General features: G+C 44.9%; 1 protein-coding gene across 1 annotated transcript in view; it reads right to left on the bottom strand.

Annotated features, from left to right (window-relative positions):
• The window catches only part of AR (androgen receptor), a 109,218-nt gene that overhangs the window by 40,748 nt on the left and 49,565 nt on the right, over window positions 1-18,905 (bottom strand). Inside the window, exon 2 of the mRNA XM_045030278.1 lies at window positions 18,426-18,577. Within this exon, the coding sequence (XP_044886213.1) occupies window positions 18,426-18,577 (152 nt within the window). The remainder of the gene's footprint in view (window positions 1-18,425; window positions 18,578-18,905) is intronic.

The following is an 18,905-nucleotide window of genomic DNA, read 5'->3' as shown; positions in this document are numbered from 1 at the left end:
TGGGTGTCCCGCCTGAAGATACATGACATCAGGTATTTGTCTAAAGGCCCACTTTCAATGCTGTCTTTTAGACTGTAAGCTCTTTGGATGACAGAGAGTCTGTATTTTGTCTTGTGCAGAACGTCATTAGCAATCAGCAAATTTATAAGAATAAAAAAAAAAGTAACCAAAAGATAACCAAAGAACTGGGATAGAATGAGGCAACAGCTGTGCATCTCCTGTGTTACTTCCTCAACCTCTGTGAAATATTGTGGTCACAGGAAGGGAAACGATCTGGCTGGGTCTTCTCCCTGCAGCCTTAGGTTGAGTTAACAGTTATACCACATTCCTGTGGTTCCTCAGCACCACCAACACACCAAACATTTGCCACTTCCATTTTTTCCATTAACTCTTTATTGCTATGGGGCCCGGTGCATATGAAGACATGTAGCTGACTCAGCCTAGATGTGTTGTGGGCCTGTTGATTTTCAGTGACAGAATTATCAGCCCACATGGTAGACGTTGCATTTGAACAGCACATTTAAAGCTAGACTGAACACAACACTAGGAAACAGACTGTGGAGAACAAACCTGCGCTAACTGGGGATGACCTGAATGAGATCTAATAGGTCTTTCCATCCTACTAATCACTGTGTGCCAAATGCTGCTTGCGAGAGGGCTGCAGAATTTGTCTCTCGAGTCTATTCTTGACTCTTAGTAAAATGGCCTGTCTATAAAGGTATGTGAAACAGGTGATAGGAAACACACTGTAGGACTACAAAGATACTTCTTAGAGACAGGGCCGCCCAGAGGATTCGGGGGGCCTGGGACAAAGCTATTTCCAGGGCCCCTTCCATAAAAAAAAAGTTGCAATACTATAGAATACTATATTCTCATGGGGGCCCCTGCAGGGCCCGGGGCAAATTGCCCCATTTGCTCCACCCCTGGGCAGCCCTGCTTAGAGATAGCAACGAACTACCAACAAGCAAGAGAGATTCAGTACAAGCAAACTGCCCCACACTCAAACAGCTTGCACTCATTCCTCGGGTGCTTTGTGGTATCTATACCATATAGTGTCATGTGCCTTTTCATTCCCACAGCTCCAACATTCTGCGTTCTCATTGGAGCATTAGGATATCCAAGTCATATCCCTTAAAGCCAATACAATTCCTTTGATATAAATGCATGTCTTTATTCTATGGCTTGTGGAATACGTCCCCAGGCACTGCCTGTCCCTACATATTTATCCTTCTGCTTACAGTGCATTTTATATTAGAAATGATTTATTCCACCCACTTACTTTAACCTGCCCTTCAGACCATGAGCTATAGCTACTAATGTTGGGACTGAGGGCTGGATTCTGTGAGCAACATGGCAGGAAAGTAACTGCTCAGTGATGCAAAGTTCTCCCACATCCCTAGGGGCTGAATATGTTGTTTGTGCAGCATAATGCAGTATTTTTAACTGAACCCATCTTCTAACTGGCCTTGCTTAATGTGGGATTTCCTGTGAAGCAGTGAGTTTATGAACACCTGCAGAGAGCTGAGAGGCCATTATTTATTGTCATTTACAGCTAGCATCTTAAAAGCACTATTCTTCGAATTCAGAGGGAAGGAAAGTAGTTGTAAATGGTAATATTTAACCTGCTTCTACCTTATCATCCTTGATGTCTCAATCTCAAGACACACCGAGAATTAACTTTCCCTCAGTTGCAACGTATTATCTGTTGCTTCACATTTTGCTTTCTTGTCAAGTCTGGACACATTTAGTAGATCAAGATTTACCCAATGCACTTCAGACTCTGAGCACCCAAACCCGGATTAGCCTCAGCAAAGGAAGACGCCATACACCCAATGTAATCTGATGTTGTGGAGTCATGGAAAATTGTACCTGTCCAAATTCTACCGATAGTGGTTTTCCCTGAAATCCCACAAACTTCGGCTTTCAGTACTGCTCAAGGAGCCAACCTTTTGATCCATCTAAGCGTAAGTCTAACCCAACAGCTTTATCAAAGGATTCACTTTCGTTCAGGGCTGTCCCTAGCTATTTTGGTGCCCAATGCAGCCCACCCCCATGGGGGGGCTGTGTGGGGCCCTGCCCCAGGCCTACATGGGGGAGAGCAGGGCAGGGGAGCCTGGTCCCAGGCCTCCGTGGGGGATTGGAGGGTGGGGGCTGGCCACTTCCTGCAGGAAGTGGAGTGACCAGCCCCAGCCTACTCTGCTCCCCTGGCTCCCAGCCCGACCACTTCTGGAGTCCTCAGTGGAGTGGGGGCGGGGCTGGGGTGGGAAGAGGTGGGTCGGGGTGGAGCAGGGGCGGGGGTCCTGGCGAAGAGCCGGAGCAGGGGCTGGAGCAGCACGCAGCTGCACAAGGCACCAGGAAATTTGGCGTACTTTGCATATGGGTAAGGACGGCTCTGCTCTTATTGCATGAATGAAAAAAAACAAACAACACTTCAGTATATTGGTATTTCTTCACAAGAAAAGCCCCAAAATGGCCAGGCTAGTTTGTTAGTGCATGGGTGTGGGGGTGTCACACAACAGGTTGCGACACCTCTGGTTTCATCAGCAACCTCCAAATTCCAAGAGCACCTTGCAGTCAGTTACTTGCCTACCGTGTCCTAGGTGACTGCTGAGCTCACACTAAGAATTCTCAGTCTTCTTCCCACCTCCTGAGCCTCCTCCTAACATTATACAACTGTGCTCTTTGTCTGACATTGTTGACCTCCATCAGCAAAATCACACCAACAACCTGTAATCAAGGTATCACGTAAGAGTCACGATGAGGCTTTCTGTTATAATCATCATCATCTCTCTCATGATGCCTGGCATGAGGCTATAGCACAGGGCTGAAAACGACCATACAGTTAAGCTCCTTGTCGCTGCCCTTATTAGCACTTGGTTATAACACCCCATGTGCTTGGGTGCCAAGAATGGAAACATAATGAGTCTGGAGTGCATTACTACAGCATGTGAGATATCACTCAATCCTCACACCACAAACTTTCATCAGCTCCCCCTCTCATCCCCCCACTTCTCGCTCTCTTGCCCATCAATCAGCTTTAAGGACATGTAAAAAAAAAAAAACCCACAGAAGCAGAGACCATGCAAAATGCCTCAGAACTCCAATACTAACCCCTTACTAGCAGTTAACTGAGAAGGCTGGATAACATACAGCCTCAGTAGAAAATGGGTTAGTTAGCATTATATGTGTGTGTGAGAGATAAGGGCACCAGGTGCTGAGTCCATGCTCTCTCTGCTGGACCTGCTTGTAAGTGTGAATCAAACAGGAATGGAAGCTTTGCTTCCCAAGGCATTGACGTGGGGAGTAACAGAACAGCCCCTGTGGACATCTTACTCTCTTCCCTGCCACATTCATTTTCAATTGTACAATTCCTTTCCCATGGTGAAGCGGGGCACACAGGACTCCCCTGGAACTCACCAATATTACCATAGGCAGAAAGAAAGGTGGAACTGGGAGCGGCAGGAACCACATGACAGATATTCAGGGCCAACTCAGAACTTCCTACCTGCGTTTGCCAAAGGCGGCTCACAAACTGCGATGCCCCTTGGAGGAGTTGCCTGAGGGCAGCTGGGCAGCTCCATCTAAAGCACTATCTGGCTCCACCTCTTCACAGCTTGGCTCCTGCTCCTTCCCTATCTCAGTTCCCTAGTCTCAACTACAGTGTCTTTGCTAAAATAACAGCTCAAAACCTTAGAAAAGCCAAGTGCCGCTCCCAAGAGGGACATTAGCAAAGAAATGCAACAAGATAACTGCTCAAGACATACAAGGACATTCCAGGGTCAAATATATCACTATCAAAACTTTCTGAGGCTAACCAGACACCACCACAGCACTAACCCCTTTCTTTAATCCAAACACACGAATAGCATCCGAGGCAGTTTTTTCTATTACAAGTGCTCTTGCTTTCCTCACATAGCATCGGTGGGGCTCTGCGTGTATGTGTGAGGTAATACCACGGGAGGCGGTAGGAGGGCTCAGGGGACTGGAAGCGGAATACAGAGCTTTCTACTCCCAGGCCACCTGCAGTCTGATGATGTTTCAGTGGTCTACTTGAAATGAATCAGTGGTATCAACCCAGTCCCTTAGGGGAATAGGTTCACTTCAAAATATATTAACATCACCAGCTGTCACTAATGGTCACTCTTTGTTGGTGCATGCCGTAGAAAGGCCAAAACATGAAAGGGTCTTGGAGACTGAACAATCTTCTCCCACCTAGAGCTGGGAGCTCTCTGTCTCTCATCTAGCTATATAATTATATACAACTGTGCATGTTTTAAAATGCAACTCTGCTAGAGTATGCCTTCCTGCCACTGGGTGTAAGTGGACCCATGGGCTCTGAATCTCAAGTCAATTGTCGATCTAGTGGTCAGGAGCTAGTGCTTTCACTGTGACCGCTGGGTTCAATTCAAGGAAGGCTCTCCCTTTTCTCCTTGGATTGTAAAACTCTCTGTGGCTGTCTTTTTGTTATGTGTGTGTCATAATGAAGCTGTGGTTTCTTTACCACTAAACAAATAATAGGGATAATTGTTCACACACCTGTCTTTTACTTTTTCACTGGGAGAATAAGCTGCCTGTGTCATTTTGGCCTTCTGACCTTTTTTTTAATTTACTGGGGCAGCCTAGACTTCTCACACCTCGGAGTGCCAGGAGCTAAGATTATTGCTTATCCTGTGAGCTCAGACAGTGGGAGAGAGACCATGTTTCCTGTCATCGTCTCAGCCTAGTTGAAAGCAAACCTGGCTGAACTGACTACTGTGCAGTCCTCCTTGGCTGGATGGAAGATGGCCATAACTGAGATACTATGTATTTACTTATGGATCTTCTAGAGATGGATGCCAACCTGGGGAATCTCCTGTGTGTGTACTACTAATGTCCGAACAGAACTTGTGTTTTCCCACCCCTACAAGTAGTTTTGAGAACAGAAGTACAATAATTGATGACTTAGACATGAATCTCTGGATATTCTAACAAATTTGTTTGAGCATAAGCTTTCATGGGCTACAGCCCACTTCATCGGATGCATCCGAGGAAGTGGGCTGTAGCCCATGAAAGCTTATGCTCAAATAAATTTGTTAGTCTCTAAGGTGCCACAAGTACTCCTGTTCTTTTTGTGGATACAGACTAACACGGCTGCTACTCTGAAATCTGGATATTCTGATCACAGATCTTATATGTGGGGATGGTAGTATAGCCGTGAATGAAAAAGCACAGGACATAATGAAGAGCGGTTTTAATACAAAAAGGATCTTACAGATTTATGTGCCTTTTTCTGCATTATTTCTAACTCTTTTTAGGGTGATTCATTCCCTTCCCTGTTTCAGAAAAACTGACAAATTTGCAGACAACTAAAAATAACAAAAAATAAACAACAAAACAAACTAAATAGCTTAGTTTTTACTGTTCTTGTTTCCTATTTTCCATTGTTTGTAAAACTTCTCAAGAACTTGAAGGTAGGGTTTCATTCTGGAATGGCTTTGTCTTTTTTCCATTTAGCAAATGACAATTTATCTCCTGTTTCTAAGTCATGGAATTTATGGAACGAATTGTTTATCTTCTTAGTGGTGCAATGGCTTCACCAAGAGTGTTAATAAAGACCTAGCAACAAGGTTTTTCATTTAATTGCTATGTCTGCAGAGGGAGCACCTACCATTTTTTGTTATTCCCACAGTAACAGCTATTTAACATGTTACAAGCTCGCACAGGTCCTAGAATAAGGGATTCTAAAAGAAATTTGATATTAAACAGGAAGACACTGCCCCATACACCATGTATGCTAACATTAAGGCATATGGTGCCCATGTGAGGTATCAACAGAGTATACACACACCATGTCTATACTTTACCCCTTTCCTGAGGTTGGATTTTATAGGGAACATAAGTAATAAGACCACAATATTAATTTCCAATTACTGGCAATAATCCGTATATGGTCTTGGGCAAGTCGCTCCTTCTCTCTGTGTCTCAGTCTCTCCCTCTGTAAAACGTACGGGCTTGGCTACACTTACAAATTTGCAGCGCTGCAGCAGGGTGTGAAAACACACCCTCTGCAGCGCTGCAAATTGCGGCGCTACAAAGCGCCAGTGTAGTCAAAGCCCCAGCGCTGTGAGCCGCGCTCCCAGCGCTGTCCGTTATTCCCCACAGGGAGGTGGAGTACGGACAGCGCTGGGAGAGTTTTCTCCCAGCGCTGGCGCTTTGACTACACTTAGCGCTTCAAAGCGCTGCCGCGGCAGCGCTTTGAAATGCAAGTGTAGCCAAAGCCACAGACAATGATTTTTCCCAATTTAGGGAGTTACTGACATTAAATGAATGTTTGTAAAGTGTTCTGAGATCTTTGGCTTGAAAGCACTAGAGGACGTCAAAGAGTTGTTGCTATTATACATGTGATAAGTGGCTGTTAACTATTGTTTATTGTTTGTATTAAAGTAATGCCTTGAGGTTCCAACCCAGATCAGGCCCCATAGTGCTAAGTGGTGTCTGTGCACATAGTAAGAGACAGTCCCTTCCCTGAAGAACTCTAAACAACCAAAAGAGACAAAACTGGGTGTGGGGGGGAGAGTCGGAAGAAGTATTATCATCACAGTTTTACAGGAGAGAACTGAGGTACAGAGGGATTAAATGACGTGCCCGAGGTTACACAGAAAGTCTAGGATTTTAACCCAGGTCTCCTGAGTCACAGCTCAGTGACTTCACAAGACCACCTTTCCTCTCTGTCAGAGATTTGAGGGTTTCCGTATCCTCTGCTAAATGCTATTTCATAATTTATTAGAGTAACACTCCTCTGTGGTACCACATATCCCTGCACTTCCGATGCAGTAATGCACTGGAAAGACTATTTTTCCATTTAGCCCCCTGACGTAAAAGCCTGTACTGTCTTGTGATTTCAGTCAGTTCTGCAATGATACAATGCCAACAGATAATGCTCTTAAATGTAGACCTTGGAAAAGAAACTGATCCACACAGTTTGGTATTAGGTATAGGTAAGAAATGATCAGAAGAGGAGGACTCTTATAAGGCACTTACGACTGTTCAGGTAAATTGTGCAATAAGGATGCTAGAAGATTCCAACCCCTCTTTTCCTAACAGACTTCCTCTTGTGCAATGCAGAATCTCCCTATGGCCCTCTCTGCTGTCAGCAACGGGGATGACAACTCAGGGCCTCCCCCCAGGTGATAGTGAGACACCATCTCTTTCTAGTGGGTTTCCTCTGTATCTTTTTAGCATGGCACAGAGAAAATGATAATATAATTGTCACTATAACTGGATTCCTCTTGGCTCATTAGCTGAGATTACAAAGTGAAGGGCAAAGAGGGAGAACAATTCTCTAGTCTAATCTGAGAACAAAGATTAATGTCAACTGGCTAGCCATGCAAGCAGCAGAAATTATTCAACTAAAAGCCTGTCAATCACCATTTATTGCTGTGCCTGATGCAGCAGCTTCCTCCAGAAGCAAAGCAATCTGTAAGTACATCTGGAATAGTGTTTATGACAGTAAAATGCTAAAAAACATTAAATCAATTTTGGAAGGAATATAAATCCTCATCCTTCAGGGCATATACCAATCTCTAATTACCAGGAGGAAATTTTCCCGGGGATCAGTTATCATATAACTGCCTGCTACAGGGTTTCTCACACTTTCCTCTGAAAGATCCAGTATTGACCATTGTTAGAGACAAGATATTGCACTAGATGAGACAACTGCTCTGATCCAGTTTGGCAATTCCTGTGCTTCTGTGTTCCTAACCTATTACTCCCATTGGAAAGTCATCAGCAAGACACAACAAATTAGCTTTCAGGATCCAGTAATCTGTCACTGGTAGTTGATTATTCTTGCAGAGTGACTTTGGTAACTGCCATGTGTGCATGAGGCACATTCTAATGCAACTGATGGAAACGAAGGAACATCTTTCAATCAACACTGTCCCCAGCATTGGGGCACACAACCCCCGAGTTAGCCCTGGCCACTATGGTTCTGCTTGGTTGAGACAAATATTGCAACAGCCTGCTGGAGCTAGGAGAGCTTAGCTCAGTGTGAGAGCTTGGAGTTGGGAAAACAAAAGGGGAACTATCAGGGGACCCAAGAATTTTCCACTTCAAATGCAAATGGGTGGTTAAGCACTGTAATAAATTGCCTAGGGAGGTTGTGGAATCTCCATCATTGGAGATTTTTAAGAGCAGGTTGACAAACACCTGTCAGGGATGGTCTAGATAATACTTAGTCCAGCCATGAGTGATGACCTCTCGAGGTCCCTTCGTGTCCTATGATTCTATGAAATGTTACCCAGTGTCACTGCCTGCCATGCAAATGATAAAGCAGCTCCAGACACTGGAGTTCTAATCGTGCTACATGCAAGTGAAGAGCACTGTGTGGGAGGACAAAGAATTATTAGTGGGGCAGAACAAGCCAAGAAAACCTGTATGACAAGCTATAAACACAAATAACTATGGAATCGTTTAAGTTTAACAGGCTGTTTTTAAGGAAGCTCAAGTCCAGTGAACAGGAACACTTTAATCATTTTACATTTTTATAGTCAAAAAACATATAACGTTTTAGTTCGCTAGGTTTCTTCAAATCAAAATGACTGCTTCAAACTTCAGATGATGTCATGTCTGATCCTACTGTATCTCCATAGCAGTCAGTGGATGCCCTGCCTGAGTAAGGACTGCGGCAAAAGGGGGACAGCAATACTGAATAAAACAGACTAATGCAGACAAGCCAGCGTGCAAACTTCTCCTACGCAGCTCAATGGACCCCACCTGTAGCAATCGCTGCTATTTCGCCCTGAGCTCCCTGTACAGCTCTGCCACGGGACTTCATTCTTGACTACCAACACCCTCAACATATCTTCACTCACAATTGAGCCACCCTGTCATTTCAACCCCGAGTCTGCTAAAAAAGTCCAACTGTGGAAAACTGAACAAGAGAAACCAACTGGTAGAGTGGGCAGATGAATTTGTTTTGATATTCTGTGAAGGGATCTTTTGCAGGTTCTTCAGTCAACCATCTGATCACCCAACACAAGGGAGTGGAATTTTAAACCACAGGGACAGGTCCTGACATTTTTTTATTTCAAATTATTATCTATTTTGGCCGCAACCAGCAGTCTAGCCCAAATATTTTTTTCTGGCAAATGGCAGATTAGGATGTAGAGCAAAGAAAGAATGTGTTCTCTGATGTACCCTAGGAAAGGGAGTCAGGAAACATTAATCCCTTTTTTTATTCATGGGTAGTGGTATGTGAGCTGCACAGTGAGATGGCAGCCTTGATAGGTCCCATCATGACAATGATGTCACGGCTCCCGCTCTAGGATGGGAATGAGGAGCTGTGACGTTCCCGTCTGGTGTTATCTGGACCAGTGATCTGCTAGGTTAACCCAATCCTTGACTTTGGGAGCCAGCCTTTCCCTGCTCTGCTGTGAGAACCCCCACTCCTGGGCTGTTCACGCACAGCCTCTGGCATGTAAGCTGCTGCCAGCTACTTGCAACTGAATGACACTAGCCAATATCTCTGGTCCCAGACACAGCTCTAGGAACCTCCACCTTGCAGTGTCTAGTTATGCCTGCTGGACACTGCAAGCTTATATGAGTTCGTCAATTTAACAAAGAAATTGAAATGCAACAGGCTTGTTATCCCAAGGGGAGACTCTGACACGCTTCAAACCAAACGCACTGTTTCAAGTAGAATAAACAAACAGATTTATTAACTATAAAGAAAGATTTTAAGTGATTATAAGTAAATCAGAGTGGTTACCAAAATAAAATAAAATATAAGCACGCAGTCTAAACTCTAAACCCTATTAGACTGGGCAGCAACTAGATTAAGCAGTTTCTATCATTCCACTGAATATTGCAGTCCTTAATATACAGGTTTGTTCTTTAAACCTGGCCAATCTCCTGTGTTGGAGTCTTGTCTTCTTCTCAGTGTCTTGGTTGCTTGCAGAATAGGTGGGGGCAGGAGAAGGGCCCAGTATGTGTCCACTCTGTCTGTTTTATACTCTCATTCTATGTGCTTGGGGAGCACAAGTCCAGGCATGTCTTGAGGGCATTATTGAGTCTCTCTAAGCAAGGTTCATAGAATCATAGACGATTAGGGTTGGAAAAGACCCTCGGGATGTCATCTAGTCCAACCCCCTGCTCAAAGCAGGACCAACACCAATTAAATCATCCCAACCAGGGCTTTATCAAGCCAGGCCTTAAAAACCTCTAAGGATGGAGATTCCACCACCTCACTAGATAACCCATTCCAGTGCTTCACCACCCTCCTAGTGAACTCGTTTTTCCTAATATCCAAACTAGACCTCCCCCACTACAACTTGAGACCATTGCTCCTTGTTCTGTCATTTGCCACCACTGAGAACAGCTGAGCTCCATCCTCTTTGGAACCCCCCTTCAGGTAGTTGAAGGCTGCTATCAAATCCCCACTCACTCTTCACTTCTGCAGACTAAACAAGCCCAGTTCCCTCAGCCTCTCCTTGTAAGTCATGTGCCCCAGCCCCCTGAACATTTTCGTTGCCCTCTGCTGGACTCTTTCCAATTTGTCCACATCCTTTCTGTAGTGAGGAGCCCAAAACTTGATACAATACTCCAGAGGTGGCCTCACCAGTGCTGAATAGAGGGGAATAATCACTTCCCTTGATCTGCTGGCAATGCTCCTACTAATGCAGCCCAATATGCCATTAGCCTTCTTGGCAACAAAGGCACACTGCTCACTCATATCCAGCTTCTCATCCACTGTAATCCCCAGGTCCTTTTCTGCAGAACTGCTGTTTAGCCAGTCGGTCCCCAGCCTGTAGCGGAACATGGGATTCTTCCTTCCTAAGTGCAGGACTCTGCACTTGTCCTTGTTGAACCTCATCAGATTTCTTTTGGCCCAATCCTCCAATTTGTCTAGGTCACTCTTGACCCTATCCCTACCTTCCAGCATATCTACTTCTCCTCCCAGTTTAGTGTCATCTGCAAACTTGCTGAGGGTGTGATTAATCCCATTATTCAGATCATTAATAAAGATGTTGAACAAAACTGGCCCCAGGGCCGACCCCTGGGGCACTCCACTTGATACCGCTGCCAACTAGCCATCGATCACTACCCGTTGAGCCTAACAATCTAGCCAGCTTTCTATCCACCTTATAGTCCACTCGTCCAATCCATGCTTTTTTAACTTGCTGGCAAGAATACTGTGGGAGACCCGTATCAAAAACTTTGCTAAAATCAAGATATATCATGTCCACTGCTTTCCCCATATTTTCAGAGCCAGTTATCTCATCATAGAAGGCAATCAAGTTGGTCAGGCATGACTTGCTCTTGGTGAATCCATGTTGACTGTTCCTGATCACCTTCCTCTCCTCCAAGTACTTCAAAATGGTTTCCTGGAGGACCTGCTCTATGATTTTTCCAGAGACTGAGTTGAGGCTGACCATTCTGTAGTTCCCCGGGTTCTCCTTCCCTTTTTTTAAATATGGGCACTATATTTGCCTTTTTCCAATTGTCCGGGACCTCCCCCGATCGTCACAAGTTTTCAAAGATAATGGCCATTGGTCCTGCAATCACATCAGTCAATTCCTTCAGCACCCTCGGATGCATTAGATCTGGACCCAGGGACCTGTGCATCTCCAGCTTTTCTAAATAGCTCTTAACCTGTTCTTTCACCACTGAGGGCTGCTCACCTCCTCCCTATACTGTGTTGCCCAGGACAGCAGTGTAGGAGCTGACCTTGTCTGTGAAGACTGAAGCAAAAAAAGCATCGAGTACTTCACCTTTTTCCACATCATCTGTCACTATGTTGCCTCCTCCATTCATTAAGGGTCCCACACTTTCCCTGACCTTTTTCTTGTTGCTAACATACCTGTAGAAACCCTTCTTGTTACCCTTCACATCCCTTACTAGCTGCAACTCCAGTTGTGTTTTGGCCTCCCTGATTACACCCCTGCATGCTCGAGCAATATTATTATACTCCTCCCTAGTCATCTGACCAAGTTTCCACTTCTTGTAAGCTTCCTTTTTGAGTTTCACTCTTAAGCCAAGCTGGTTGCCTGCCATATTTGCTATTCTTTCTGCACATCGAGGACTCCGGTGGCACATTAAAGACTAACAGATTAGTCAAATCTGTTAGTCTTTATGGTGCCAACAGACTCCTTGTTTTTGTGGATACAGACTAACACAGCTACCTCTCTGATACTTTCTGCACATCAGGATGGTTTGTTCCTATGCTCTCAATAAGGCTTCTTTAAAATCCAGCCAGTGTTCCTGGACTCCTTTTCCCCCTCATATTAGCATCCCAGGGGATCCTGCCCATCAGTTCCCTAAGGGAGTCAAAGTCTGCTTTTCTGAAGTCCTGGTCCATATTTTGCTACTCTCCTTTCTTCCTTTTGTGAGGGTCCTGAACTCAACCATCTCATGGTCACTGCTATCCACGTGTGGCCTCATGCAGGTGAGTCACTGCATTGTAGCTCCCATGCTGGACTATGGCTGGACTATTGATGGGTTGTTTGACACCCCACCCGGGCATTGGTTACTTTCCTTGCTGTTGCCTCTGGGGAGCTAATATCTGGCTGATTCCCCCAACTTACAGCATGTTTTAGTGACAACCATACTACACAATTCTCATAACTCAAGACATACATATATGGATAGAGAAATGACTTTCAGCAGATCATAAACTTTCCCCTGATACCTTACAAGGCATGCTTTATACGTAAGATCACAATTATGTGAAAATGAGGAATATGGGTGTTACACCACGCTCCCCCAAGGTATAGAATGTCACAGGAGCGCCAAGAAAAGTAATGGAAAATAAACTGCTTTTACCTGCCTGCCAGAAAAATCATCAAGCCAGGATGGATCGGGCACACCACCTGAGACCAGAAATGAAGCTCAGCGGCCTGTCCCGGCAGCAGGGAGGGGGCCAAAAGGCCCACACACCGACCCTGAAGGGAATCTGCCAAAAAGTTAACTCACTCTCTTGCTGCATTCACTTTTCCATTGAGCCCTCTCTGCACCATGAGAGTGCTCTGAGGAAAGGATCCAGAGGCAACTTCAGGCAGTGAACTTCCTGGCAGTGTGGCTTCAGTGCCCTTCTGCTAGGGAACATTGGGGGCAGAGGGCCCCAGAACTGCCCCAGATGGCCCCCAAGCTTTCATGAGATCTCAGGGGATCTGCAGGTTTTGGGAGCTGAACACAGCAGGAGATGGAAGGGATCAACATAGAATAGAACCTGACAGATCCCTCCATATGCACACACGGCTCCTTTGTCGATTTTTCTGTGAGAAGGAGCAATCAGGACCATGAATCTTCTCTCAAAATTAGATGACTTTTAAAATAACATGCTATTCAGATCACTACCCCTGACAAGGTGCAAGAATGCTGCTGTGAATGCCAAAGATCTGCAGCCCTTACTCATTGCCTGAATCTGCTTTGGTCACGTAAAATGAAAGCATAAAAAAATCACTTAGAGGAAGGGTTTCTTGTTTTTTATCTCTCTGTATATTGCGGAGGGATTAAAAGCAAGAATGATTATTCTTTTTCTTTGGAAGCAGAGAACATGCCTGGTGGAACAGTTACAGCATAACCTTCCATCAGGAAAGAGAAAAATAAAAACTGGCCTGTCTGGATGCAGAATGGGACCATATTCTGAGCAAAAGAAATGCCAGCTTTGATTAAAAAATAAATTAATTCCAGCCCGTCCCACTTGCAGTGCGAAAGCCCACGTCAGGGCTGAAGAATCCGTGCACACAAGTTTTGGAACCAGCCTGTATTTAACCTGGCCCTACGTGTGCCTTAGAAGGTTATAAATCCAGACAGCTGATGGGCTAGTGAGGAAGAAAGATTTATGCCTTTTTGCCACTGTTCCAGCATTTTGTGGTCAAGATTGCAAGTCCTGCTGGAAAGAGTTAGTCATGGTTTTTTTTTAAGAGGAGAATGAGCTTCTTTCCTTGAAGTACAAAGTACCGCACAGACCAACTAGCCCTCTTTATAAAGGAGTGACAGTCCCAACGTATTGATTATCATTCTTTGGAAAAACATCTTTTACCCTTCTGTCTCTCCCAGTGCAATGTATTTCTATGAAGTTTTCTGCCCCAACACCCCTGTTTACAGTTTTGAAATACTTGCAGCTATGTACAATAGTTAATTGATTTCCAGATACTGTGATGAGCGCCAAAGACGTATCTAGACCTATAGGTACCCTCCACCCCCAAATAGCTTGAATGTGTTGATCTTCACAGCACACTAAACAACCCATTTCTTCTCCCTAGCTTTTGGAAAGGGAGGAGTTTGCTGCAAGCTGCTGGTATGAATCTGTGGTAAAGGGAGTGTTTTTCTGGTTTGGGAAAGCTGCTGTGTTTGGTTTTGTTGGTCTGTATTTTTAAGAGTACACCAAAAGGAACCTGCCTAGAGATTTTCAGATAGTCCTAAACAAAATGCCTCTAGAAATCTAAAAAGGAAAAATGTATTGGAGGATGGGGAATCCCAGATTTCAAGTTTACATCTGTGCAAGAAGCAAAGGGACTGTCCATGGAAAATTACCCAAAGGGAGTATGAAAACTGTTACAAATATGGAATCAAGGGTAGAAAGTGGTACATTTACCACCCCTTTCCCAAAATAAAGACACCTCCGGCTATATCCATGCCCTGCAAGGTAAAGCAAAAACACAAAGTTCTCCTCTTGGTTCAATTATTTGTGAAATAAAATGCAGTACTGTGTAATTTAGTATAAAAGCCTCAAGGGCTGAGTAGCACAGTGAATTCCTGCCTTACACTTTCACTTCTGATTATCTAGGTTAAAAATCTTGATTTAGGTGACCTAAATTGCCTCCCCCTAGTTCCTATGTAACACACCCTCAAATCACTGTCTAGTTGGAAAATCTCAACCTCTCGCACACAAGTAGGAGAGCAGCGAGTGTTGCAACATGTATAAACAAAGCCATGCAGAAGCCCTAGTCAAAGATGTCAAAGATAGCAGAAGCAAAGAGCATTAGGTTAGTGCAACCACCTCTTGGCTTTTCTAGCCCTCTGGTCTCTCCGTTTGACCAATCAAAATCAACAGGGATTATCTGCCTTCACCTGCACTTGGTTTCTAATTTCCTCTCTTCCCCATTAAGAGTTTTCATCTGTGTTTCATCTAGATAGCTAAAAACAAAATCCTAATCCAAGCTATTAACTCTGTGTCTGCCAGACCTGCGTTCATTCTCCAGGTAAATGGACCAGGCATTCTTACTGGTGCATGATTCTCTCCAATGTGGGATCTACACATGTCTTCCCATTTGAAAAGAGGCAGCAAATACCTGCCAATTCTGATCCTCAATGAGAAAAAGCTCCCTATTTTTATGATTGTGTCACAACCATAAATATCTGTCTGGGCTCAAATATAGCATTTTAAGGAGCCAAGTTCTCTGCTGGAGTAATTGGGTGAAACTCCATTAAGGTCAATGGAGCTGCACCAATTGACACCAGTACAGAACTTTTACCAAGGTGTCCATATGAGAGGGGAAAGGGGGTATCAGTTACTAACTCCTGGATGTCAAGGGAGCAGGGGGGTTCTAGGGGAGGAGCTAGCAGGCTTTTAATTCCAGCTGCACTATTGATACTGCAAACAAAGCCTAGCCCTGCAAAACTAAATGGATCAGAATCTGATACTGCAAAAGAAAGTTTTCATTTATACTCTCACCCTTTACACATAGAGACAACACTGCTTGGTAGCTGAAAATAGAACAACATACCAATGAGGTTTTCCAGTTGGAGACCACTGCCCTTCCCCTCTCCCCTGTCTTGCAATTTAGTGCATCAGGCAAACATGTTTTATTCTAATTACTCTGTCAAGGGAAAGGAAAGAACCTGTAGCATGAAGAATTATGACCTTATGTCATATGATCCTAATTTATAAATAAAACTATAAAATATTGCTGACACTCCACACACAGCCCAGAACTTGGAACAACAGTAAATCCCTTTTTAAAGGAATCTGTAAATTTACTCCGTGAAGGAGATGACAGCACTATATATTATAAAGCATAGTGCAGATACCCCAGGGTGTCGGCTTTCTCACTCCTGATGTGCATCACCCCGTTATTCCAGTCCTGGGTTCCCCAACCAGTTCTGCCAATGTAACTCAATGCCAAGTTACAACACCCCTGCTATTTCAGTCCTGACTCTGGAAAACATGTCCAATTGTGCAAACTTGCATGATGGTTTTGCTATGAGGATGCCTGGGGGTTAAACTGAGAAAGCCCTTGGATCTGAATGAGGGTGAAACACATAGATTGGGAGGCACTCCAGGAAGCGAGGTCGGTCACCTTTCATTATGTCTGAAGATGCTGAATGGGGACAGTATCCGTTAACAGATCATTTTAGTTCCCTTTTACTTGAGTTACTCAAATGTTCTGTCAAATAATGATCCAGATAAATTTCAAATAAAATATCCAGATGTTAGTTATACCTGATGGTAAGAAAAAAACTTCTGTGTTGCGTTGAAATGTTAAACCAGGGGTTGCCAACCTGAGCCTGAGAAGGAGCCAAAATTTACCAATGTACATTGCCAAAGAGCCACAGTTATACATCAGCAGCCCCCATTAGCTCCCAGTGCCTCCCACCCACTGGCAGCCCTGCCAATCAGTGCCTCCCTCTCCCTCCCTGCACCTCCCAATCCGCTGTTTCGTGGAGTGCAGGAGGCTCTGGGGGGGAGGAGCGAGGGCCCGGCAGGCTCAGGGGAGCGGCGGGAAGGGGTGGAGTGGGAGCAGGGCCTGTGGCAGAGCCAGGGATTGAGCAGTGAACAGCCCCCGGCACATTGGAAAGTTGGGCCTGTAGCTCCAGCCCTGGAGTCGGTGCCAATACAAGGAGGCGCATATTAACTTCTGAGGAGCCGCATGTGGCTCTGGAGCCACAGGTTGGCCACCCCTGTGTTAAACTATTACGTACCATACTACTGATTCGTTCATTTTTGTTACATACCCCATTAGAAAGGCGCCTATCACAAAGCAACTCAGCAATACAAAATCAGCCAGAAAGGACCAAGCAGCCCAAATACCCAGGCATACCGAAATGGGGATCAACAGACTCCAGATCCCACTCCTCACTCTGCAATTACTCGCTGTTTGACATTGGCAAGTAGGTTAAGCACCCAATGCTTCAGTTTCTCCTTCTGTCACACAGGAAAATGGGACCTGCCCAGCTTTGTGACAGCAGAGCTTGTCCAATGATTTCAAACTCTCCTAATTAATGAATTATTCACCAATTGGTGATGGGACAAATTCTGAATGATGTATCTGAAAAATTAGACCAGATCCTTAGCTGGTGTAAATCAACACAGCTCCATTGACTTCAATAGATCTGTGCCAATGTACATCACCTAAGGATCTGACCCATTGCATTTGACCATGTAGACAGCTAGTGGAATGGTGAAAAAAATGTATATGAAGCTGATTTATTCCACAGTTTGTGCCCCCAAATGTCAAATATGCGATGTCAAAATACTATTTGACCAGCTGTAGTACAGGAGTTTGGAGATCCTTGACTGAAAGGTAGCAGATGGTATGGCCTCTCACAGCAGTGAAGTAAATGGAGCTATTTCTGACGTGCATCGTGTGAGAGGAGAATCAGATTCTGTACTTGCAGAGATTGTTCATTGTGATTATTCTATGAGGGTGAAGGTGATGGGCTGGTTGGTATAACTGGGGCTGGGTTAGGGGTGGCAGGTGGGATGAGTTTCCATCCGTGTGTTGTGAAGAATTAACTGAACTATCAGAGCACTAGCCACAACCTAAACTGCTCTTTCTTCCCCCAGTCCACCTAACTATAACATTGGGGAAGGCCTACACTAGAAGCGCGACATCTACTAGTGTTTCGGGCACCATGGAAGCACGATCATTCTCAGGGTGTTAATGGGACGGTCATGAGTGCACATATTGCTGGAGGGGATACTAAGAAATGGGAAACAGGAAAGGGAATAGAGGGAAAATACTGGATTCTGATATTTGGATTTTAAACCACAGATGGGTAAATGGGAATATGGTGATGCCCAGGCAGTGTGTAAAAGTCAGATGGGTGAGGGAGAACTAACTGACTCTGTTCCTTAGCCCACTCTCTGCAGCACGTGTCAGAGAGGACGTTGGGTTGGCCCAGGCTCTCGTTATTGGTATTTTTTTCTGTGACTGGTCTGTAATGTGGAATGACAAACATACAGTAAGGAAACCAATTTTCTTTTCTGTGTTAAGGAATTCAGGGTCCCTCAGCTTTCTCTGCCCATCCCTCAGGTCTCTGCTTCCCTCTGCACCACAGGCTCCTCAGAGCCAGCAGGGAAGCTCAACTTCCTAAGAAGGTAGGAATGTCCTCCTCAGACATTTAACGATGCTGCTAATGCCCATGGACATTTTATGTAATTAATGCATTTGTTTCTCATGAGAGAATGTGTTTAGTGAGTGAAGTACAAGGTGAATTACCTTCAGCTGCCCTTTTGAAGAAGACTTTGCAGCTGCCGCAGGTGAGAGCTCCGTAGTGGCACCCAGAAGCTTCATCGCCGCAAATCAGGCAAGTCTTCTGCGGTGGAAAGTAATAGTCAATGGGCAAAACGTGGTCCCTGCCAGCCTCCAGCCTTCAGGGATAAAAGAGAAAGGGAGCAAGATAAAGAGAGTCAACAAACATGGTCTAGGTGAGCTGTGGGTGAGCTCAGCGTGCACTGCTTGGGAGACTGTTCACTTCAAAACACTAGACTCAAGAAACAGGAGGGGTCACACCTATGACGACAGGAAGCAATAGAGCTGAAGCTTCACTCTGACAACACACTAGTTTCACGCTAGTGTCACCCTGCTGACTTTGGCGGGGGATTACTCTTATAGTATGAGTGATAGCAGCATCAGGCCCAGGGCTCATAACTCAGTCCTGTCTTGCTGAGGGCTTCCGGGGGTTAGATCTGTAAGGCG

This window comes from Mauremys mutica, chromosome 9 (assembly GCF_020497125.1).
Source record: "Mauremys mutica isolate MM-2020 ecotype Southern chromosome 9, ASM2049712v1, whole genome shotgun sequence".
NCBI lineage: Eukaryota > Metazoa > Chordata > Testudines > Geoemydidae > Mauremys > Mauremys mutica.
The sequence above is the reverse complement of the archived record's forward strand: the minus strand, read 5'-3'. Positions and strand labels throughout refer to the sequence as shown.